This window comes from Mrakia frigida (assembly GCF_051309035.1).
Source record: "Mrakia frigida strain ATCC 22029 unplaced genomic scaffold BDY24scaffold_32, whole genome shotgun sequence".
In the NCBI taxonomy this organism is placed as follows: domain Eukaryota; kingdom Fungi; phylum Basidiomycota; class Tremellomycetes; order Cystofilobasidiales; family Mrakiaceae; genus Mrakia; species Mrakia frigida.
In genome coordinates, this window is record NW_027481249.1 from 194,176 (window position 1) to 215,786 (window position 21,611).

The 21,611-nt window shown below is 54.5% G+C and overlaps 6 protein-coding genes across 6 annotated transcripts; 2 read left to right on the forward strand and 4 right to left on the reverse strand.

Moving 5' to 3' along the window:
* Positions 1–1,507: 1,507 nt before the first annotated feature.
* Positions 1,508–4,260, forward strand: BDY24DRAFT_365654 (A/G-specific adenine glycosylase). Its single transcript, XM_076637936.1, has 8 exons — positions 1,508–1,919; positions 2,099–2,176; positions 2,265–2,321; positions 2,404–2,416; positions 2,497–2,663; positions 2,744–2,974; positions 3,103–3,322; positions 3,449–4,260. Exons 1-8 carry the CDS (start codon positions 1,716–1,718, stop codon positions 4,240–4,242), a joined length of 1,764 nt encoding a protein of 587 aa, XP_076493722.1. The 5' UTR covers positions 1,508–1,715; the 3' UTR covers positions 4,243–4,260.
* Positions 4,261–4,549: 289 nt separating this feature from the next.
* On the forward strand, positions 4,550–6,842 carry BDY24DRAFT_399442 (xaa-Pro aminopeptidase family enzyme). Its single transcript, XM_076641832.1, has 11 exons — positions 4,550–4,774; positions 4,849–4,931; positions 5,026–5,314; positions 5,389–5,496; positions 5,581–5,708; positions 5,782–5,840; positions 5,923–6,165; positions 6,234–6,308; positions 6,387–6,412; positions 6,466–6,535; positions 6,630–6,842. The coding sequence occupies exons 1-11, from the start codon at positions 4,565–4,567 to the stop codon at positions 6,773–6,775; spliced, it is 1,437 nt and encodes a 478-aa protein (XP_076493723.1). The 5' UTR covers positions 4,550–4,564; the 3' UTR covers positions 6,776–6,842.
* A 1,396-nt stretch (positions 6,843–8,238) lies between these two features.
* Positions 8,239–10,176, reverse strand: BDY24DRAFT_175856 (uncharacterized protein). Its single transcript, XM_076636287.1, has 4 exons — positions 9,932–10,176; positions 9,594–9,851; positions 9,270–9,509; positions 8,239–9,198 (listed from the first exon to the last, which is right to left on the reverse strand). The coding sequence occupies exons 1-4, from the start codon at positions 10,016–10,018 to the stop codon at positions 8,605–8,607; spliced, it is 1,179 nt and encodes a 392-aa protein (XP_076493724.1). The 5' UTR covers positions 10,019–10,176; the 3' UTR covers positions 8,239–8,604.
* On the reverse strand, positions 10,173–11,097 carry BDY24DRAFT_175851 (fungal specific transcription factor domain-containing protein). Its single transcript, XM_076636286.1, has one exon. It carries the CDS (start codon positions 10,983–10,985, stop codon positions 10,335–10,337), a length of 651 nt encoding a protein of 216 aa, XP_076493725.1. The 5' UTR covers positions 10,986–11,097; the 3' UTR covers positions 10,173–10,334.
* A 2,470-nt stretch (positions 11,098–13,567) lies between these two features.
* On the reverse strand, positions 13,568–16,031 carry BDY24DRAFT_443963 (uncharacterized protein; the record flags this gene model as incomplete). Its single annotated transcript, XM_076644812.1, has 9 exons — positions 15,966–16,031; positions 15,742–15,881; positions 15,241–15,478; positions 15,060–15,145; positions 14,747–14,943; positions 14,558–14,635; positions 14,324–14,460; positions 14,060–14,197; positions 13,568–13,904 (listed from the first exon to the last, which is right to left on the reverse strand). Exons 1-9 carry the CDS (start codon positions 15,977–15,979, stop codon positions 13,568–13,570), a joined length of 1,365 nt encoding a protein of 454 aa, XP_076493726.1. The 5' UTR covers positions 15,980–16,031.
* Positions 16,032–16,694: 663 nt separating this feature from the next.
* On the reverse strand, positions 16,695–21,020 carry BDY24DRAFT_175890 (uncharacterized protein). Its single transcript, XM_076636288.1, has 11 exons — positions 20,766–21,020; positions 20,432–20,587; positions 20,241–20,330; positions 18,880–20,151; positions 18,129–18,800; positions 17,804–18,040; positions 17,644–17,721; positions 17,425–17,550; positions 17,278–17,352; positions 16,834–17,193; positions 16,695–16,727 (listed from the first exon to the last, which is right to left on the reverse strand). The coding sequence occupies exons 1-10, from the start codon at positions 20,874–20,876 to the stop codon at positions 16,975–16,977; spliced, it is 3,036 nt and encodes a 1,011-aa protein (XP_076493727.1). The 5' UTR covers positions 20,877–21,020; the 3' UTR covers positions 16,695–16,727; positions 16,834–16,974.
* Positions 21,021–21,611: the final 591 nt, after the last annotated feature.

Sequence of the window (21,611 nt, forward strand, 5' to 3'; positions counted from 1 at the left end):
AGAGGTCGAGGGAAGAGGTTGGGAAGGGGGTTGCGTGGGTGTCGGAGACCCATCGCCAGGAGGGGAGAGGTGGGGTGGAAGGACATTGTTTTGGTGGGTGGGGAGGGTGGGTGGGTGATGGAAGAGAGAGGAGGGAAGGGAAGCAGGAGGTTGAGCTGGTTTCGAAAAAGGGCGCAAGGGGTCGAGTTTCCTTCTTCACGACCGATTCCTGCTAAATTCTATCGAAACGGAATCGTAATATCTACTGCTGCTTTCTTCGCCTCGTACTCCCACTTCCAACTTGGCACGCTTGAAATCCTCCTCTCGCTGCATTAGGAAAACGCGTCTCGCGTTTCGTCTCCCGATGTCTCGTGTGCTCTCTCCTCTCTCTCTCAGTATCTGTAGTTTTTTTTCCTCTCAAAGCTTGTACCAGTGAGCTGACGTTTACATAACTACCCTTCGCTTCAACTCCCGCAACGAAAGCTCTGGCTAGGAAGAAAACGAACGAAATCGACGAAAGGAAAAAGACAACAGTACGAGAGCGAATATGTATCTACGGCCTGATTCGACTCAGTGTCCGTTGAGGAGGGGACGTCTCCAAATCTGGGAAAAAATGGATATACCAGTAGTCGTCAGCTTGTTGCGTTCGACGGAACGAAGAGTCGGATGCAAAAGTCGTGACAGAGAAAACTCACGTTTTCCTCTTGATTTTTTTGTTTCAGAGTCCGACGACTCAGTTCGCTGAGGTTCAGTTCGAGGGTCAGTTTGATTCAGCAAGAGTTCGGACGGATGGAGAGAACTTCAGATCGGACGCGTACGAGAATTCAGCGTTCGTTTTGGAAGAGCGTGAAGGGAAGGATTCGGGGTGACGAGTTGATGGTAGATAGAGAGTTGACATGAATTCCTACTAGGACGAGTTCCGGTCGGATGAAAATGAGTCTCTCTTTTCTTCTTGCTGGCCTCGTTAATTCGCGTCGACATCGAATCTGCTCTCAGCTTTTTGCTTTTTGAAGGCTGTCTTCCCCTCCCGCTCTCTTACCACCCCATCGCCGTAAGACTGATTAGTCTAGGTGTTCATCATAGGAAACTCTCCCGACCTCTTCGTCTTTTTCGGGGCCTACGACGCGTCGAGAGAAGAAGGTAAAGATCCGACAACGAAGGTGTTGACGGCAAATTTCGAGTTCGAGCCCCGACGTTTACGAAGGTGATGGGATTTACAAGCTGTTGGTTCTCACTTTGTCAGAGGGATGAGGAGGGGAGAGGTACTGGGAAGAGACGAGAGCGAGATGGAGAAACCGACGCGTCTCTTCCCTCCTCTTTCTTTCTGCCTTTTACTTCTAAAGCTGGCAGAACCAAAGCGAAAAAGAAACAGTTCATTCACTCGCCCACTACTCGTTCCTTCGAGCTCGAGAACCAAGGAGTCATTTCTTTTTCTTGTTTATATCTGCTGCCAGACGCGTGCGAAGGGAAGAGATCGAAAGCTGGGAGCGAATCGGAGAAGCTCCGTTCACTTTCTCTCTCCTTCCTTCTTTCTTTCTTTCCTCGCCTCCCACCTGTCTAGCAGCACGGCTTTTCGCAGGTGTTCCAATCACCCTCGTTCTCAGCTGTTCCGACGTGATATCAACAGCTTCGCCTCACATTGTCTCTCTCCTTGCTTCACCTCCCTCCAGCTCAAACGAAACCTCTCGAGCTCACCTTCCTTCCTCCTCCCTGTTCCCTCCTCACCTTTGCCTCTCATGCCCTCCGTTTCTTCTTCCGCCTCCTCCCTCCTCGCCCACTCTCACTCGACTTCCTACCACTCGACCACCCACGTCTCCTCTACCACCCGGCAAGCTCTCCTCGACTGGTTTGATCAAAGACGGGACGAGCGAGGGATGCCTTGGAGGAAGAGATTCGATAAGGACAGGACGAAGGAGGAGAGGGGACAGAGAAGCTACGAGGTCAGTAGGCTGGGAGTGTAGAGTTCTTGGGGTGTAGGGTGTGAGGGTGGTGGGTGTAGGAAGAACGGGCAAAGAAGGAGAGAAAGCAGAGGGCAGGAAGGGAGGGAGAGGTTGTTGGCTCGACGTTTTTTTTGACGCGTCTAGAACTGACTTGACGTTTTGATTCGGGTTTTGTGAAGATCATGATCGCAGAGGTTATGCTCCAGCAGACTCAGGTGGCCACGGTTATCGGGTTCTATCAGAGGTGGATGGAGAAGGTGAGAGTTGACCTCACTGAGCTCGCGTCTTTCGTCCTCTGAGCTTTCGACGTGCTGACTTTGTCTTTCGATCTTTGATCGATCGCAGTTCCCTACCATCTACGATTTAGCTAAAGGATCGCAGGAGGACGTTCACGCTCTTTGGGTTGGTTTCAACAGTCATCCTCTCCGTTCCTCGCCGTCGTAGCCTGGCTGATCTTCTCTCTCACTCTGTTCGCCTTTCAAAGACTGGATTAGGCTGTACGTCTATCCCTTCCCTCCCCATTACTCGCCGTTCATCTCACGAAGCTAACCAGCGTCCCTCTTGCCTTTTCTCAAAGACTACTCACGAGCAACGCGTCTCCTCCTCGCCGCTCAAAAAGTCGTCGCTGAATACGATGGAATCCTCCCTTCCTCGCCCAAGGTCCTCCAAGCAGACATCCCTGGAATAGGTCCTTACACAGCTGGAGCCGTCGCTTCTATCGCTTATGGTATTCAAGCTCCTCTCGTTCGTTCCTTCGTCTTGTCGTCCGTCGTTCTCCTCGTGCTCCTCGAAACTCGAACTGACCCCTCTTTGAATCCTCCCAGATCGACGGCAACGTTAACCGAGTCTTCTCTCGTCTCCTAGGAGTCTACGCTGATCCTGCCAAGAAGGCAGCAACGACGCTGATGTGGGAGAGTGCGGGAGAGCTGGTGCCGAAGGAACGGCCGGGGGATTGGAACGAAGCGTTGATGGAGTTGGGAGCGACGGTGTGTAAACCTACGGAGGCAAAGTGTGACGAGTGTCCGCTGAGTAGGTCGTGTAGAGCCTATGCTGAGGTGAGCCGGAAGGATTTTCTCTCGCGTTCTCGACGACGCCTTTCTGTTCGGTTGACGCGTCTCTTCTCTTGTCTTCTCTTTCTCCCCCAACCCCCTCCCTTGCTTTCCGCCTTTTCACTCTATACCAGAACTCCCTCAATACCCCACCCAAACCTCCAACGGACATCGAAGACCTCTGCGATCTCTGCTCCCCTTTCCCTTCAACTCCGTCAACAACTCTCTACCCGATGAAGGCGATCAAGAAGAAGGCGAGGGAGGAGGAAACAGCTGTGTGCGTGGTGGAGTGGAGGTATCCTGAGGAGAGGAAGAAGGAGAGTGAATGGTTGGTTGTGAAACGGCCGGAGAAAGGTGAGTCTGTTTGTCTTTTGTGGGAGGCAGGGAGCGAGGAGGGCGTTCGACGCGTCGAGCGTTTCTCGTTTTTGTTCTCTAGTCGCTGACCTAATCCGCTCTGTCCCATTTCGAATCCTCACCCAGGTCTCCTAGCAGGTCTCTACGAATTCCCTTCTCTCACCCTCCCCTCCTCGGACTCCTCAGACTCCTCACCACCTCCTCTCCCCTCCCCTCTCCTCACACCCTTCCTCAAAAAACTCCTCTCGCCCTCCCTCCCTCCCGGTACCAAACTCTCTCATCTCACCCATTCCCACACCCCTCACGCCTCCGTCCCACACCTCTTCTCTCACATCGCCATGACCTACCACGTTTCGCATCTCGTTCTGTTCGCTCCCGATGGATCGAGCGGGAGCCCTCCAGAGGTCGAAAGAGGAGTCTGGTTGAGCGGGAAGGAAGAAGTGGAGGGATCCAGTATGGGTACGGGGGGGAAGAAGTGTTGGGAAGTGATTTGGGGTGGGGGGAAGGGGAAGAAGGCTGCGTCTACGAAGACGGGAACGAAGTCGAGTCGGAAGAAGGGAGGCGACGAAGGGAGTGATGGGGAGGGAGGACGAGAGAAGAAGAAGGGGAAGGTTACTCAGGCTACCATCTCGGGGTTCTTCAAGAAGAGGGAAGTGGTGGTTGGAGGGCAGACGAAGAAGGAGCAGCGAGCAGGAGGGGAAGGAGTCGCGTCGTCGTCGGCGGGTGATGTGAAGAAACCAACGGGAGGAGCGGGTGCTGGATCGGCTGGGAAGGAAAAGGGCGGAGGGATCAAGGCTAGTGCGAGGAGGTTTGTGATCCTTTCCGAGGATGAGGAGGATGAGGAGGAGGTGATGGTTATGGAGGAGGGGAGGAACGTCGTTGTTGTCGTTGCTGGGGACGGAGAGAAGATCGGGGATTGATGGGCTATTGTTTTCTGATATTTCGTTTCTTCCGTTACAAGGGGAACGATGAGATTGTAGCAGATCAAGATCGCCTGGCTTTGCGTCGTTCAGGGAAGTGGGGCGCGTCGACAAGTCGTGAAGACGACGACGAGCCGGATTTTAGCAGGCAATTTTCTGGAGAGCAACCTCCTTTTTTCTTGAGCTTTTCTTGTCTCTCGTCTACACCAAGAACTTTTCTTTCTAGAGAAGCTGCGCATCGGTCAAGACCGAAAGCGGGCCTCGTGGGCTGAAGCTCGCTCTTTCCTTCCTCCCTTCTCCCAACGCCCATCTCCTCTCCGAGATGCTTTTCGCTCCTCTTCTTTCCCTCTCCTTGCTAGCCACCGGGACACTCGCTCGCTCTTGGCATCCAGAGAAGTCGGAATACGGTCGGCTTCCCACTCTTCGAGAGCAAGAAGCGATTGAGCTCAAATGGATCGAAAAGCGCTTCGCTTTGATCCCACAGATCCTCGAAAAGTATGGGTTCGACGCGTATATCGTCACTCAGAGAGAGGTACGTGTCACCCAACACGATTGAAGAATGAGCAGTCTATAGAACTGACCTGCCTTTTCGCTCTTCTCTTTCAGTACGCCGAGGACACCATTTTCCGTGCTCTCGTTCCCTATGTTTCGACCTTCAGCGCTCGACGAAGGACGCTCTACCTCTTCCAGTTCGTGACTGTTAATATACGCTCGTAAAGGGAAGTTTTTTTTTTCGCTCACGAGCTGACTTTCGATCTCCTTCGTTGTTTGTTTCTCCTTCAGCACCTCCCCTCTCACCCCCTCTCCTCTTCATCTCATCGACAACACCCCAGCTCTCTTCGATACTCTCAACGCTACTCTCGCTCTCATCAACCCAAAGAAGATCGCCATCAACGTCGATAGAGGGATCGCTTTCTCGGACGGACTCCACACGGGAGAGGGTGAGCTTTTGAAAGAGATGCTCGGAGATGGGTGGGTCTCGAAGCTTGCGAGCGAGAAGATGATTGGAGTGGAGGTGGTTGCTACCCGTGTTGGAGGAGAGGAGCAGTTGGGTATATACAAGCGGATGCAGGTGAGGTCCAAGTAGACTGAAGAAGAGACGGAACGGCGCGGGCTGAACAGTGAAACCATCTCTCTTCTTTGCAGGAAAACGTTTGGGCGATGATTGAAGAGGGATTCTCGAACAAGATCATCACTCCCAACGTGACCTCGACTCTAGATCTCCAATGGTGGTTCAGAGAACGAATGGAGACCGCGAGTCTTTTCCAAACCTCGTCCGCCGTCCTTCTTTCCGCTGATCGCGTCCGTCGTTCGATCTCTCTCCCTTTCTTTCTTCAGATGAACGCTACGACTTGGTTCCACCCATCGGTCTCACTCTTCCGACCTTCCCTCCAAACCAACCCAGGTCAGCCTTTCCCGTCTCCAGATGACGGAGCCGTCAACGTAATTCAGGAGGGAGACATGCTGTAAGTTTCGACGCGTTCCCTTTCCGGTAAAGATGAGGTGAACTGAACTTGGGTCACCTCCTCCTCTTTCTAGGCACGTCGATATTGGAGTATTCCAGATGGGAATGGCTACTGATACTCAACATCTCGCCTGTGAGTCCTCGTCTTTCCTTTCTCGTCCTTTCGCTCCTCGAACACTGAGCCCTCGTTTCTCTTCTTCGTTTGGGCCGCTAAGACGTCCTCAAATCGAACGAAACTTCACCTCCCGCTGGGCTTCAGCTTGGTCTCGCCAAAGCCAACCGTCTTCAAGACATCGTTCGCTCGACGATGAAACCAGGCAAGACGGGCGATGAGATTCTTGCCGAGTCTCGAGCGACGATGGCGAAGGAAGGATTGAAGGGATTGATCTACAGTCACCCTATTGGTGACTACGGACACTCAGCTGGTACACCCATAGGAATGACCAACCTCCAGAAGTGTGAGTTCACAGAGAAGAGACGGGACGCAGAACGACGAGCTGACTTTTCGACGCGTTGGATTACTTAGCTGTCCCGATTTCTGGCCAGCTCCCGATGCTGCCGCATACTTGGTACTCGATAGAGTTGTCTGCTGAGAGTTTCGGTACGTGTATCTCGCCCTTATCTCCTCCTCGAAGGTGGAAGCTGATTCGACGCGTCGCCCGTTCTTCCTACAACCCAGTTCCCGAATGGAATCTTACTCAAAACGTGAGCTCTACCTCCCACAATCGAGACTCTCCTTTACTGAAGCCTTCTCGCAGTTTTTTCAAGAGGAAGACGTGTACTGGTGCGAGAAAACTCAAGGCTGGGAGTGGGTTTGGGGTCGTCAAGGTGCGTCTCGACGCTTCTTTTCTGCTCTCTTTTTCGTCGCTCGAGTGCTTTTTTTCTCGTCTGGGCTAATCGAAAGTTCGTTTATTTTACTCAGAGAAGTTCCACCTCATCGAGCCGAAAAAACTTCAGGCTCAGGGAAGCGCCGACGCCGAATCACACGCAACCGAAGCTGTCGCTGCCCCTTTCTCTCCCAAGCTCCTCGTCCAAGGGTCAGGATCAAGAGTCGGTCGCTGGTGGTAGAATCTCGAGAAAAGAGAAAAGAGCTGGGACTGGTGTCTATGCGTTTATGAAGATGTGATTTGGCTCGCTCGTTCGAAAGCTGTCCTTTCGAACGCGTCCGTCTCGGTGGCTTTTCTTCCTTTCTTCCGACTCCGACTTTTTGAGCAGCTCCCGAGACCCATGAACAGAGTCCTTAAAGCGAGTTCGAAAGCGATGAGAAAACGGGACCAAGGATTTTCTCTTTTCTGCTCTTCACCGCCATCTCACTCTTCTCCTCTCCCGTCTTCTTTTCTCAGCTGTCCTTCTTCTCTGTCCCCCAAACGTCCACCTCGACCTGCCTTTTCCCACTTGTATTCCCTCATGCGAATCTCATCGACGTTGTTGGTGAGTCGCCTTTCTCCCTTCCGACTCTCTCATCTTTCGCCTCGCGTTTTTTCCTTCCTCCGCTGACTCGCTTACTCTCTTCTCTCGCAACCACGAGCAGCCAACATCCTCTCTCCCACCCTTTCGATCCTCACTCCTCTCTCCCGAATCTCCTCCAAAATCGAACGTCGTCGCCATCTCTGCTGGAGCCGTCGCCTGCCTCCTTTCCTTCGCCCTCACCCTTTCCTTCGGGATCTGGGTCTTGAAGAAATGGGGGCGATCGTTGTTGCTCGAAGATGAGGCTGCCATGGAGGAGTGGAAGAGGTGGATGGCTGAAGAAGGTGCTAGGAGAAAGGAAGAGCTGGAAAACATACAAGGGAAACGGCTTTCGACTTCGACCGCGGCCACGGCGGAGGTGAGCTCTCGACCTTCCTTCCTTCCTCCGCCCTTTCAAGAGCCTTGATGGACTGAAGAGAGTCGGAACTGACCTCTCTCGCTCTTAAACTCTTTTACAGAAACGCTCCTCTTCCGACTACACCGATTCCTCGCACGACTCGACGTGGTCTTCCCACCCCTCCTCTTCCCACCATCCTCAGCACCCCCTCTACCCTCCCTCTCATCCCTGGGTCGAGCCTCAACCTTCGATCTACGCGACTCCTCACCATCAAATCTACTTCGATCATCCCGCTATCCCTCCTTCGACAATGGTCGAACGGCCTCAACGAACAGCTTTTCACCCTCGATTCCCTCCCCTCGCTTCCCTCTCCCCCGAGAGAAAAATCTTCCTCACTCGGTTGCCTTCCATCAGCGAAAGATCGGATGCCACTCGAGACGAAGGAGAAGGTAGTTGGAACCTCGAAGGGGAAAGGGAAGAAGGAGGAGATCGACGACGCGTCGTCGTCGAGTAGTTCCGTTCGTTCCTTTCGCGTTTGCTTGCTTGTATCTTTGTTTTTACGAACTATATCTTTTGATGACTTTACGACTTACCCTACTTTACGATTTGAATTGGCTCTGGCATCGTCTCTTTTCCTGAGCCGAACGAAGAGTGCTTCTTTTCTCCCCAACGACGCGTCGAGGACGTTTGTTTCCATCTCTTTCAGCGACTTCCCTCGACTACAAGATCGAAGCTAAGGAACTGATGGTATCACAAAGAAACGAGAAGAAATCATAAAGTACGGGAAAAGCAACGTGGGCTCGAGGAGGAAAGGGAATCAAAAAAAAACAATAGCAGGAACGATGGGGTAGGAACGCGACGACGAGGTGGGTGGCAAAAGATCAAGGAGAGCGAGGGAGATAAGTAATAGCAGAAGCGAAGAACAACTAGCCTAGCATCGGGAACAAGAGAGAAAGTGAGAGCATAAACTGAGACGACAGCGATGGAAGATGATAAGTTGAAAAAAAGCCCAAGAGGGAGGGAGAGAGAGAGAGAGCGAGAGAGAGATGAAAAAGCACAAGAGGTCTATCTAGTCTAAAAGTTTCGTCTCTATCTAACGTCGCTGCTCCTCCTCGTCCCCAGCCGACCTCCTCCCCGTCAACCCTTGATCCCAACTCCTCGGACTCATTCCTTCAAAGTAGCCCGCTCCGGAACCCATCCCTCCCGTGTACAGCCAGCTAGGGCTTCCGGAGGGGACTGGGATGGGAAGAGTGACGGGCGAGCCTGTAGCACCGAAGGAAGGGAACGAGGCTCCTCCGAGAGAGCTTGTCGAGTCCGACCTGTGAGCTCGAGCTCCCGAGGGAAGAGCAGGAACCGAGTAGATGGGTGGATGAGATGTGGAGAGGTTCGAGTTGGATCGATCTCGACCGCCGGTGAGGGAGGAGATGGAGGGGAGACGCGTCGACGAGGATCCGTTTCGAAGGCTTGACGCTGGAGAGGAGGGCGAGTTGCCGAGGAGGGTAGGCGATCGAAGGCTGAAGGGACTGAAGTCCGAGGAGAGACCAGAGGGGGAGGAGATGAGAGGAGAGAGGTTGGAGGAGGGATCGGAGGAGGAGGAGATTCCCCAGAGGGCGAGGGCCTCGGACGACCAAGCGGCGAGACGAGGGTCGGAGGAGGAGGAGCTGCTGTTGCGCCATTGCGAGACGATCTGTTGAGAGGAAGAAAACAGTTAGCGATCGAGAACGACACGCAGAGAAGGTGGATATGAAGGAGGCTCGCCAGAAGAGGGAAGAACACTGAGAGAACGAAAGGAACGACAGTCAGCACACGGCGACGACGAGAACGAGAGAAAGAGCTAGACTCACTGAATGGATTTCGTCGTCCTTTCTCTCCGATAGCGCTCAAGACGAAGGTGATGTTCTCGACAGCTTGAGATTGTCGAGAGATGAGGAACTCGTCGTGAGCAGGATCCGTCAACCCAGCGTTTCGAACCGAACTGATGTGGAAGAACATGCAGACCTGTACGTTCGAAGAAAAGCACAAGGGTCAGCTCCCGAAGAGATGCTTTTTTAAAAGGTAGACAAGGTAGGAAATACAACTCACCTCGGCCGTCGTATGAATCGTAGCGAACCCATGCCCTCGTTCTCCTCCAGGACTTGGTCCCCCCGTCGAGTCCTCGTTCCTCCCAAAGATCTTCTCGACGGCTCCAGAGAGGTTCGTCTCGTCGAACTGGAGGGAGGGAGGGAGTCCTGTCGCCCATGCTTTGAGAGCTGCTTCTTGGTTTCGAGAAGGGGAGGTAGGGATCGGGGAGGGGTTGGAGGAGGCGACGACGTCTCGGAAGACTCGAGCGACGCGAGCGAGCTGAAAGAACGGAAAAAGGACGCTCGTCAGCAGAAGTTCGAGAAGAAGAAGAAGATTAAGAAGAGGAAGGTTTGACTCACATGTCCGAGTTCCGAAACAAGAGCCTTCGACGCGTTGTGGTGGTGCGTCAACGTGTCCGCTCCGAGTCCCTCTCCGCATGCGCCCATCTCGAATCGACCATCCTCGACGGGGAGAGCTAAGCGGCAATCCTGAGCGGTGAAGCCAGCGGAGGATCCCGTTCGACCAGTTTGAGCGTCGTGGAAGGTGGAGAGAACGAAGGTGAGCCAGAAGATCCGAGAGCGAGTTTCTCGAGCGGTGATGTCGGCGAGGGAAGGAGGCGAGTGTCGAGACGGAGGAGGAGGAGGGTTGTCTTGAGAGGTGAGGCGAGTGATGAAAGGGACGAGGATGTCTATAGAGAGAGAGAGAACCGAGAAGGTCAGCGAAACGGACGCGGCGAAAACGAAAAGAAAAGAGACGGCAAGACTAACCGAGGTAAAACTCCGTGCGAGCACCTCGACGCGTCAAAGTTTCGTACATCACCATCAGCACCAAAGCCTGAGCCGTCTCCATCTCCTCCTCGTCCGTCGCACCTAAACTCCTACTGATCGTCTCCTCCTTCCAACCTCTGCGCTCAACCACTCTCCTCACCTCCTCCGCGAACGGCTCTCCTCGTTGACTCCTCTCTCCCTTCGACGCGTCGAAAGCCTCGTGATCCGAGAACCGAGCCGACCAGGCGTAGATGGCGTTGAGGAGGAGGGAGGAGGTTTGGTTCTCGTAGACGGAGGCGAAGAAGGTTGGGCGATGGAAGATGGAGCAGAGGGGATCCGAGAGGTTTTGAAAGAAGAGGTGGATGAGCGATCGTTTGAGGAGAGGATCGAGGGGTTCCGTGGTGGGATTGGAGAGAGGGTGTTTCGAGAGATGAGGGGATGGGTAGGAGGAGGGGATAGGTGGCGAAGGGAGGTTGGTCGAAGGGAACCGAGAGGCAGGAGCGATGGCCGAGGGTCGAGACGTCCACGACGAGGAAGTCGATTCTTCCGATTCTCGAATTCCCATCATAGCCGAGCTGCTCGACCCGAAGCTCTGCCTCGGCTTGGGTCCTCCGTAGAATCCCTCTCCCAAGGTGCTGGCTCCCATCGAGAAGGCGGTAGGTTTCCTCGAAGGAAGCAGGGAGGTGGATCCGAACGAGTTGGAGAGGGAATCGGTTGGCGAACGAGCTGAGGAGCTGGCGACGGAGAGGTTGGAGTCGGACCGAGGTCGAGATCCTCGAGGTGCTGGTACAGGTTCTCCTTTGGAGGTGACGTAGATGCACTCGCGCTGAGAGGAGAAAGAGAGGACGAGGGACGTGAAAAGAGGAGGAAATGAGCAAGAGAGCGACGAGAGCAAGTGAGAGAGAGAAGGGAAATGAAGAAAAGACGCGACGGCAAAGACTCACACCCGAAAATTCACTAAAGGAAGGATTCAAGAAGAAGGAGAAACTCTCTGGTCAGAGAAAAAGCGCATCCTGGTAAAACACTAGGGAAGGAGGTGGAAGACTCACCAGTTCGAGCAGCGTTCCTCTCCTGAACAACGTCTCTTTGACTGTTCGAAAATGAAAACCAAGCAAAAGTTCAGTCAGCCTCCGTAATCTTCCTCGTCCCAGCATAAAGAGAGAGATCGATCGGATTTACCTTGTGGCAAGCACCTGTTCAAGAGCAAAGAGGAAGAGGCAAGAAGAGGAAGGACGGCGAACAAATCCGATCAGCTTTCGACCTCGGGGACTCCCTTGGGCCTCCCTCCCTTCCCTCCTTCCTTCCCAGCTGGAGAACTTTGGAGGACCCGACTCACTGCACTTGAAGGGAGAGATCCAAAAGACGGTGGAATATCGTCAGTATAAAGGCTGATGGATGGATGGACCAGCAAGGACGTCGAAGGAAAGAAAGGCTCACAGCTTTGGCCAACCTCTTCCTCTTCTTGCCCTTGCTCGTCAACTCCTCCGCCGCGAGCTCGTCCTCGCCTGAACCTGTGGTAGAAGTCGCTTTCCAATCGATCCGTCGCGCTTCCTCCGAGCCTGAACTCGCTCTCGACGGCAGGACGACCTCCTCGCCCGTAGTAGATTCCGAACGGTAGCTGAGTTCCTCCTGAGGGTAGGTGGTGGAAAGAGGGAGAGGAGGAGGAGGAGGAGGGAAGAAGGAAGTCGTCAAGCCCGGGTAGGAAGACGACGAGGTGGACGGTTGTTCGTTAGGAGGAAGCACGACCGTCTCGATTTTGGTAGTAGTAGTAGTACTAGTAGGACTGGAGGATCCTGAGATGGGGAGATCCATCTTGAGCGAAACAGCGACGAGGACGTCCAAGGGCGAAGGCGTTCGATGAGTTTGCTCGTGCCTGGGGTGGGTGTGGGTGTCCGAGAACGACGAAGACGAGGAAAGTCGAAAACTCGAAGGAGGAGGCGAGCCGGCTGTAGGAGTGGGGATTTCCGAGCCCGAAGCTGAAGAGTGAGGGGAGGAGGAAGGAGAGTAGGAAGGAGGAGAGAACAGGAGGGAGGGGGAATCCGAGGGAATCGACATGGAGGGTTGGGGGTCAAAAAGAAGAAGGGAAAGAGAAGGAGCTCAGCCGACGGTAAGTTGGAAAGGGAGGGAAAGGGATGGTCCGGCAGAACTCGTTGGCTCGATGGGGATCGAAAAAAAAAAAAAAAAAAAAGGTTCTTCACACGTGAAAATCTGCAATGCAAAGAGAGAGAACGAAGTTCACGCTCGATCAGTAAAAACTAAAACAGAGCGAGCAAAGAGAAAAGAACGCGTCGACCGACATTCCTCCGTCTCGTCCTTCCTCCCTCCCCTCCTTGCTCTTCAGCCCTCCTCCCCTTTTTCCCTTTCTCTCTTTCCTTATTCAAAGCAGACCTCTTCTCCCTCTCTCTCTCTCCTATATACGAGCTTCGTTGGTCGCCTAACAAGTTCTTCAACCACGCTGAGTCCGTTCCGAACATCCGAATTCAAAACAAAGCAGAGCGAGGATGAAGTTTTGGAGTCTCCCTCCTCCCTCCCCCCTTCCCCGCCCCGACCCTCTCCTTCAGCCTTGTCGCGTCCACTGCCGCACATCCCTACTTGGTAACAACTGCTACGTTGGAGAGAAACCCCCTCCTCCTCGCTCTGAACTCAAGTTCCCAAAAGAAAACGAAAACGTCAACCTCTTCCTCTCCCTCCCTCGCGCTCTTACAATACCTACAGACCCCGTCGACTCGTTTGCCACGCGTCTCCTCTCCTCTCCTCGGTCCTCCCTCAGCCCCCTCGTAAGAACGGACCGCCAAAAGGGGAACGGAGAAATGAAAGAGCGAGCGACCAAAAAAAAAAAGCGGCTGCTGAGACGAGATCATCAAAATCGTGAAGAGGGCAGACCGGTGTATATAAGACTGTAGATGTAGAAGAGAGGCGGGGAGTGTATCGAACGAACGAAGGAGGGTAGGAAAACGTTAAGAGAGAAAGGAGAGAAAGTTGTGCGCAAACCAGAAAAGCAAAGAGAGACGAAAGGAGAGGAGACGAGAACGACGCGTCGGTTCGTTCCTTTCGTTCGATCTTTAGACCAGTTGCTGAAGCTGGGGAAAGAGAGAGAGAACGACGACGACGAAAAGGGGGGCCGGAAAAATCTTACTTCCTACCCAAAGAAAGGGCACGAGGCAAGCTTCCCTCCACTCGAGCAAACGGAAACAGCGACGCGTTTCGTTTCCGTTCTTACCCTCACCCTCATCCTCTCCCTCCTCCACCCTGACTCCCAACTCTCAGCCCACCCCCACCACCACCACTGCCCCCCAATCCCAACCTCCCCAACCCCTCCCTCAACCTCCCCAACCTCCCTTCCCCTCCTTCCGCCGGTGGAATCCCACTCCCAGGTGACGTGCTGCGACCTGACCCGAACCCAGACGTTGTTGTTGTCGGTCCTCGTTTGATTTTGGGTTGCAGATCTGGGAGATCGATCTTGGAGAGGTAGATGGAGAGGGCTGAGATGGGGTTGGATTCCCAGGGGTGTTGGTGGTTGGGAGCTGCAGGTGGAGGTGGTGGTGTTGGTGGGGGTTTGGTGAGGCTGGGAGGGTGGTAGAGAGGGGGAGGGAAGAGGTAGGGAGAAGGAAGGAGAGGAAGAAGGTCAGCCAACGACGGTGGTCGGTGGAGGAGACGAAGAACGAGCGAGAGCTCGAAGACGGGACGGGACAAGAAATGGAAGGAAAGGAGGGAACTTACACTGGTGCTGAAGGATCATTCAAGTTGATGACGTGAGGAGGTTTGCGTTTCGAGGGAGTTGAGGAGATGGAGTTGGAGTTGGCAGGAGGAGGAGGAGGAGCGACGGCTGAAGGCAAAGATTTCTCCTCGACAACGTATCTGTACCAAGCCGAGCCGAACCAGCAACAACGAAGAGTTCGTCAGTAACGAGTACGAGTACGAGTACGAATCACCGAGAGAGAATCGACGAAGCAAGCGAGGCAGAGGAGAAACTGAAAAACTGACTGTCGAATCTCCTCCTCGTCCCTCACCTCCTGCCACCTCGTATGCCTCAACCGCTTCGTAGCTTCGGCGATGAGGACTGCCTTCTGAATGACGTCTACTGATTTGGCTCGGAGGATGATGAAGAGGAAGGAGGGGTCCTAAAGCGGGATAGAAGAAGGGAGAGTCAGGTCGCGTCGCGTCGCGTTTCGATCCCAGGTCCCCTTTTAAGAAGGGAAAAGGAAAAGGGGAACGAACGTTGAGGAGGTTGAAAGCTTTATCAGCATAGTAATCGACGGATTGAGTAGACTTGACGACGACTTCGTTGGGATCGGGCTGTGCGAGAAAAACGAGGTCGACGAAGAACGAAAGACAAAGATGCGAGAGTGAGCTTTCTCGACCCAGATATGTAGCTTCAAGCTGAGACCAAACCAAAATCGCACTCACAGGATCCTCGAAATCCCCATACCCGAGCTCCTCTCGAACGTTCGGCTTCGGAGGAAGAGGTGGAGGATCGCTGTCTGCTTTCTTCCCAGGGCCACTCGAGGAAGACGCTGCAGGTCGTTCGGAAGACGACGAAGGGTTTCGATCTTGCTCTGCGTCGATGAAGCTGATGAAGGAGGAGAGGATGACGATCTCGAGACCTGGAGAGAGACGACGGAGAGGAAGATGCGGTGGGGAATGAAAAAAGAGGGAAAGTCAGTGAAAGCGCGTCGACAGCTCGAAGCTCAAAGCCTAGCACGAAGGTTGATGGCCTGACCTTTCTGATCCCTCGTATCGAACCTCTGGAGGTTGTAGCTCTGCAAACAACAGAACGGAGCACTCTTCTGATCTCCCGACCGAGCTCTGTTTCTCCCTCGACCAACCACCCATCAAACCGAACCATCAGCTCTCTACATCCATCTCCTCTCCCTCCTCCCGCACTTTGCACTCGAACTCACCTCGCCACATCAACGTTCGGATCCGGTTCCCTCATCATCCACAGCGTCCACTCTTTAGACATCTTGCTCTGTCTCCACTCGTACCGTTCATCCTCCCAGGTGAACGTCCAGGTGAAGGAGAGTCGACCGGAGAGGGAGAGGGAGACGGACGAGTCGGGGTTGTGTAAAAGGATGGTCTTGGTTTTGGAGGAGGACGAAGGAGAGGAGACGGTGGAGAAGTGGGCGCCGTAGAGGGCGTCTATAGATTAGGCGGAGTAAGAGAAAGAGAATGAAAAGAAGGAGGGAAGGGGTGTGAGCTCGACCGTGTCCCTTCCTTCCTTCGTTCGTTTCTTCCTTCTTCTCTCTCTCTCCGTCAGGAAAAATCGACTCATCGCAGCCCACTCATTCAAACCCTATTCTCCCCTTTAATCCGTCCAGAAGGAAGAAAAATCTTCCCTCTTTCCTCGCCTCGCTTCAACCGACATCTCCTTCCCCATCCCGCACCGCTTCCCGCTCACTCACCTTCCAAAACGACCTCGTACTTCCCTCCTCCTCCCGCAGTTCTCGTTCTCGTATAGACAGCCTTCCCAGCTCCGTTAACGAGTTCGACGACGTTCTTGGGATCCACGGGGGAAGGACGGAGGTGGAAGATGGGCAGGGATCTAAGGGAGGACGAGGAATCATTATCATTCAGCTTCGGTTGAGTTCGAACGGAGGAGGGGCAGAGAGAGGAGAGGAGGACGAACGAGTCTAGGGACATTGTGTAGATTGATTGGCGGGAGGGAAGGAAGGGGGGCTAGGGTTTGGCGGTGATGGGTGGGAGGAGAAGAGAGGAGAGCAGGCAGGTGAGCTCGTCGCTTCGGCTGAGCTTGAGCTTTTGTTTTTCTTTCTTTCTTTTTCCCTGTTTTTTTGGGGGGTGGTTTTCGTTTCTCGTCCGTCCAAAGAAAGAGAAAAAATCATAAGAATCGTATAAAGCGCCTCAAAACAAACAAAACAACTCAGAGCCCGCCCATCCCCATCCCCATCTCCTCCGCCGAGTACCCTCCTCCTCCTCCTCCTCCTCCTCCTCCCCTCCTCCTCGGCTGCCACTCCCCCCCTCCTCCGCCCATCTTCCCAGCCCCAGGAGCACCCAACGAGATCCCAGCAGGTGCGATCCTCCCCGCTGAAGGTCTCCTGAGCATGTCCACCCTCCTCACCGCATCGAACAGAGCCGAGGACGATCCAACGGTTGCGACGCGTCGAGGAGGAGAGGCAGCTTCCGTCGTTCGAGTGGAAGAAGCGAGTTGTTGGTGTTGTTGTTGAACGGAGGAGGAGGAGTTGAGGAGGGGTTGTTGTTGTTGTTGTTGTTGTTGTTCGTCGAGAGGTGGGGGGCGTCGAAGATTGGAGGAGGAGGTGGTGGTCTTTCGAGGACGAGGGACGTAGGATGGCGGAGCGACGAGGGGTTGCAGGGAGTCGGAGGGAAAGGTGGGAGGGGGGACGTTCGTGAGGGTGGTGTAGAGGTCGGTTCGCTGTGGCGAGGAGGAAGGAAGAGAGGAAAGACGATAAGAAAGGTCAGAAACTGGAAAGAAAAGAGTGACGAGAAAGGAATCGCAGAGAGAGAGAGAGGAGACTCACCTTCGGTCCAGTCAAAGTCGACGTTGGTGCGACACGCTGAGGATCAGATCCGAAATGCTTGCCCTTGGGAAGGGATTCGGGCTTGGAGGTTGAAGCAGTCGTGGTGACGATCTGAAAGGAAGAAACGGAACAAAGTTGAGGTCAGTCTCGAGCTCGCAACGCACGCCGAACGAGGAGAGCAAAAACCCCACTCACTGGAGGTGCTCCGGCCGAATAAGGTGCTGCCGTTCGGATGATCTTCTTCGGACGCGATGTCTTGGGAGGCTCGGACTGAACGATCTTGGGCGAGGCTCGAAGAGGAGGAGACGACGAAGACGAAGACGAAAGAGTCGAGAATCTCTCCGGAGCGACGTTGTTGATCTGTAATTTAAAACAGGGAAGAAGGTTGCGTCAGTTCCAGAGAGAGGAAGGTTCGAAAGTGAGAGAGAGAGAGAAGATACTAACCTGCGACGACAGTCCACAATCGACGACATTCCCCTCGTTCGACGGCGAAGGCTGGGTCGATTTCCCCAGATTTCGCTAACAAAAAGAATCTGGTCAGTACGACACCTTGCGGCCAAAAAAAAAACAGCGGAGGAGGAAGGCACTCACGGGCAAAAGCGTATGCAAGGCGAACGAGGACGAGGGACCAGCACGAGCACGAGGAGCAGATCGTCGTAGTTGACCGAGAGGACGAGGACCTGAGGTAGCGGTTGCAAGGGGTAGTTGAGTGAAGATCTGATGATAAAACGAGATGGGTAAAGTGATCAGCGTGGAGTTCCAGAAGGGCGGAGCGAGAGAGGAGAAAGAGTGAAACGAGAGCCAACGCACCTCCTCGTCTTCGCCGATAAGGGAGCTCGCCGTCGGCTTCTGCGTCAAGAACGTCGGAGGTGGTGGCTTAGCACGGGTCTGTAAAGATCGAAGGAGCACGAAGGATAATCCGTCAGTTCCTCTGCTCGAAAGTCGAATCGAACCGACGCGTTGAACTCACCTCCACTACCTTCCCTCCCTTCTTCAGCATCCCAACCTCAAGCTTCGGCATTGGAGGAGCATCCTTGAACGGATTGGCCACGTGACGAGTAGGAGCGACTCGAGTTCCTGTCGTTCGAGGAGCTGAATTGACGATGGGAGGAGGTTGGGCTGCTTGCGTTCGGAGAGGGAGCAAAGAAGGTGACGGAAGGGGTTGATCTTCTCGTTCCGTTCCTGTCACGACAGTGGGCTTCAAGGTCTCCTGAAGCAGAAAGAGAGAGAACCAAGGACGCGGAAGAGGATCAGCGACGCGGTCAGACGGCGTCGGCTCTCGAACTTCAACTCACCTTCTTCGTCTCCGCCTTCCCACTCACACTGACAACCTCCTTCATTCCAACCTCCCCTATCTCCCACAGCACCTTCCATTCCATCAGACTCAATCTTCCCTCGTCCTCCTTCGTCTTCAGCTTCGGCACCCCAAACCTCTGCTCGGGCCTCATGATCGCCGGAGGAGGAGGAGGAGGAGGGACGAGTTCCGAGTTCGTCGCGAACGAAATCTCTGTGATCAACTTGAGCAGTTTCTTGGAGGGTGTGTGGGTGAGGAAGTGGGGTCGATTCTTCTTCTTTGGTTTGGCCAAGGGCTGGTGGACGAAAGGGTTCAACGACGGGCTCGCGTTGAGCGAGGAGGGGATTTGATGGATCGGTTTGGGTAGAGGAAGAGGAGGAGGAGGGATGGGAGGTCGAAGTCGGATCCGTTTCGGTTGGTTAGGGTTGGCTGGTGCGGCTGTGGGGATGAGGAAGGAAGGGAGGGGTCGAGGAGGGAAGGGTCGAGCGGATTGGGATGGGAGTTGGTTCGAACGAGGCTGGCCGAGGAAAGAGGAAGCAGGAGTGGGGGTTGGAGGGCGAGGAGCTCGAGTCCATCTGATGAAGATGGGAGGAGATCGAAGAGGGAGGGTGAAAGAGGGAACCACGGGGCGTGGTGGGGAGAGCGGGAGGGAAAGTCGCGTCGCGTCGGGTTCCTGCGAATCGGAAACAACGAAGGGAGTCAGCGTCGAAAGAGCGATTGAAAAGTCATTCGACCGTAGAAAAGCTACTCACCTCCTTCTTCCTCGAAGATCCAGGCACCAATCGCAGCACATCCACCCCCACAAAGCTCTTCACCCTCGGCTCGTTCGTCTTCGTCCTTCGGATCCTCGGCGTCCACGCCAACGTATCGTTCAGCCCCTGCACCCTATACGATCCTGACGGCGAAGAGCGGATCTTCAAAAGTGCTGAGGCGAACGGAGAGGCCGAAGGTGGTGGTGGCGGGATCGGGAGCAGTCGACGAAGATGCGGAGGAGGTGAAGGAAAGCGAGCGTTCTTGACGTGCGACTGGTTCTTGGGTCGTTGCGGTTGTTGCTGTTGATGCTTCACCGACGAGAGCTGGAACGAAGGAGTCCTGATAGATGAGAGTGCCGGTGGTGGTGCGATTCCTGCTCGCATCGTCCTCGATCTTCCGAGACCCTGCTCCTTGCCGAAGCGTTTCCTCCACGACGACGACGATGAGGTCGGAACCTTCAGAGCTGTTTTTCTGAGGATCCACCAATCCCGCTTGCTCATCTTACTTTTGATAAGGAACTCTGGGGGGGAAGGAGGAGGAGCGAAGATGGCGGAGGGAAGAGGGTTTGGAGGGACGACTCCGAACCTGAGTGCTGTCGTTGGCGTCGTCGTGGTGGAAGAGGACAGTTCCTTGGGAACGCTCGTAGAAGCGAAGGATATCGTCGGACCCCCAGCTTTCGGGATAGCTCGAAGAAATTTTGGCTTCGCCTTCCACCGGAGGAGTCGAGCGGCGGTGGAGGAAGAGAGGTCGTTCTGCTTCTTCCTCGATCCGGGTTCGACGACCTGAGCTTTGGCTGTGAGATGAGGAGGTGGTTGTTTGGAGGAGCGCTTCGGCTTGGTTTGGGTGTTCTGGAGGAGCACCTTCGAAGGAGGTGGGTTGCTGTCGGGGATGATGAAGGAGGGACGACGAGGACGAGGAGGAGGAGGTGTTGAAGGGAGGGACGAGGTCGATGAGACTTCGTTCATCGACATCGAAAGAAGGTCCGGCTGAGCTGCTAATCCAGGTTCCTTGAGGATGGACGAAGGATGAGAACGAGGATTCGACGCGTTCGAAGGAGGAGATCCAGTCGCTCCTCGTTTCGTTTTCGACGACGTAGAACCTTCCTTCCGAGCTGCCGTTTCCAACTTCTTCTTGAGGAAGAACGGGCGAGACGGAGGTGCGTTCCTCTGAGAGATCGATGTGGGGATGTGATGGGAAGGGTAGGAGTCCGAGCCAGGGGGAGGAGGAGAGGTTTGGAGGGCGCTGGAGGATTTGGGTTTCGAGCGGTTGGTCTGTGAGAGGAAAGAGAAGATACGTTCGTCAGTCTGCTGGTAGAAAAAAAACAGAAAGGCGACGTTCGAGCTGGAGCGAGAGTACGAACGGAGGGCGAAGGCGTGACGAGAGAGGAAGCGACGCGGCTGGGTTGAGGCGTGAAGGACGACAGCAGTAGCGACGGCTGCAATGCTCGAGACTGCACAGCAAAAAGCCAGACCAGACCATCACCAAAATGAACAGTCAGCTCAGACCCCAGAGAGCTCAACATCAAAGGAAAATCTAACGAAAACGACGTACCACCGAGCTCTTCTTCTTCTTCGTCTCCTGCCTCTTCTCCCCTCGACCACCTCCGTTCTCCTCCACTCCAGGACCTCCTTCGAACGGCGAACTGGGAACCAGGGATGCCTGGGCGACTAGAGAGGCAGGGATCATCCGTCGAGGTCGTTCGGTCGTCTGTTTTTTTTTGGAAGCAGATCGGAACGCGGAGGGTCAGCTTGAGCTCTCCGTCTCCTCTCCCTTGCTCTCTCCCTCTCTCCCTCTCTCGCTCCCACTCTCTCTCGATCCCCTCGTCTTCAAACCAACAACAACAGCAAACCAACAACGAAAAACAACAGATAAAAGAAGCACTGACCTCAACCCTCTCGCCTCCCCTCACTACTCCCATCTCTCTCTCCTCCCTCTCTCCTCCCTTCTTCCTCCCCTTGTTGTCCTCCTCCTCCTCCCCGTTCCCCTCCAACCCCATAAGAAGGGCCAGCTCGAAATCCGGCTCCGAATCCTTCGGTAACGACGGAAGCGCTAGCGGTTGAGGACGAGTCGGTGCTGGACGAGAGGGAGGTCGGGGTTGGGCTGAGGCAGCAGCGTCGAGGAGGAGGAGAGGAGGCGGGCGAGGAGGGTAGGATGTTTGGAGGAAGAACGAACAGGGGGGTGGTGGTGGTGGTGCGGGAGAGATCTAAGGGAAAGATTAAGAGATAGAGAAGGTGAGTTTTAGGAGAGATAGAGATAAGGAGCGAGAAGGAGATGGCAAGGAAGGTCAAGGAGGGGAAAAGAGTTGGCCCCGGCCTTCCCCTCCTCTCCCTCCCTTGTCTCTCTCTCTCTCTCGTTTTCTATACAATCCCCAAAAGAAAAGAAAAGAAAAGGGCCTCACAAGTTTCAAACTCCCTCTCGCTCTCTTGTCTGAATCGTTAGACTTGAAGGCGAGCTTGTTAGGTCCTGGTTCTAAAGCAACAGAGCCGAGGGAGGAGGAGGGAGGAGGAGCAGGAGGAGGACCGAGAGGGACGTGGCCGAGCGTGCGATGGTGGATTCGATGAGGAGAGCAAGTTCGAGGAAGACGAGGGGGACGAGAAAGAGGGAGCGTCGTTAGGCGGGACATTGCGATGGGATGGGGGGGATTGGAGGGAGAGAGAGAGAGAGAGAGAGGGAGGAGAGATGGGGAGGCAGTAAGAGGCGGAGATGGGCCCGAGCGAGGAAGGGAAAAGAG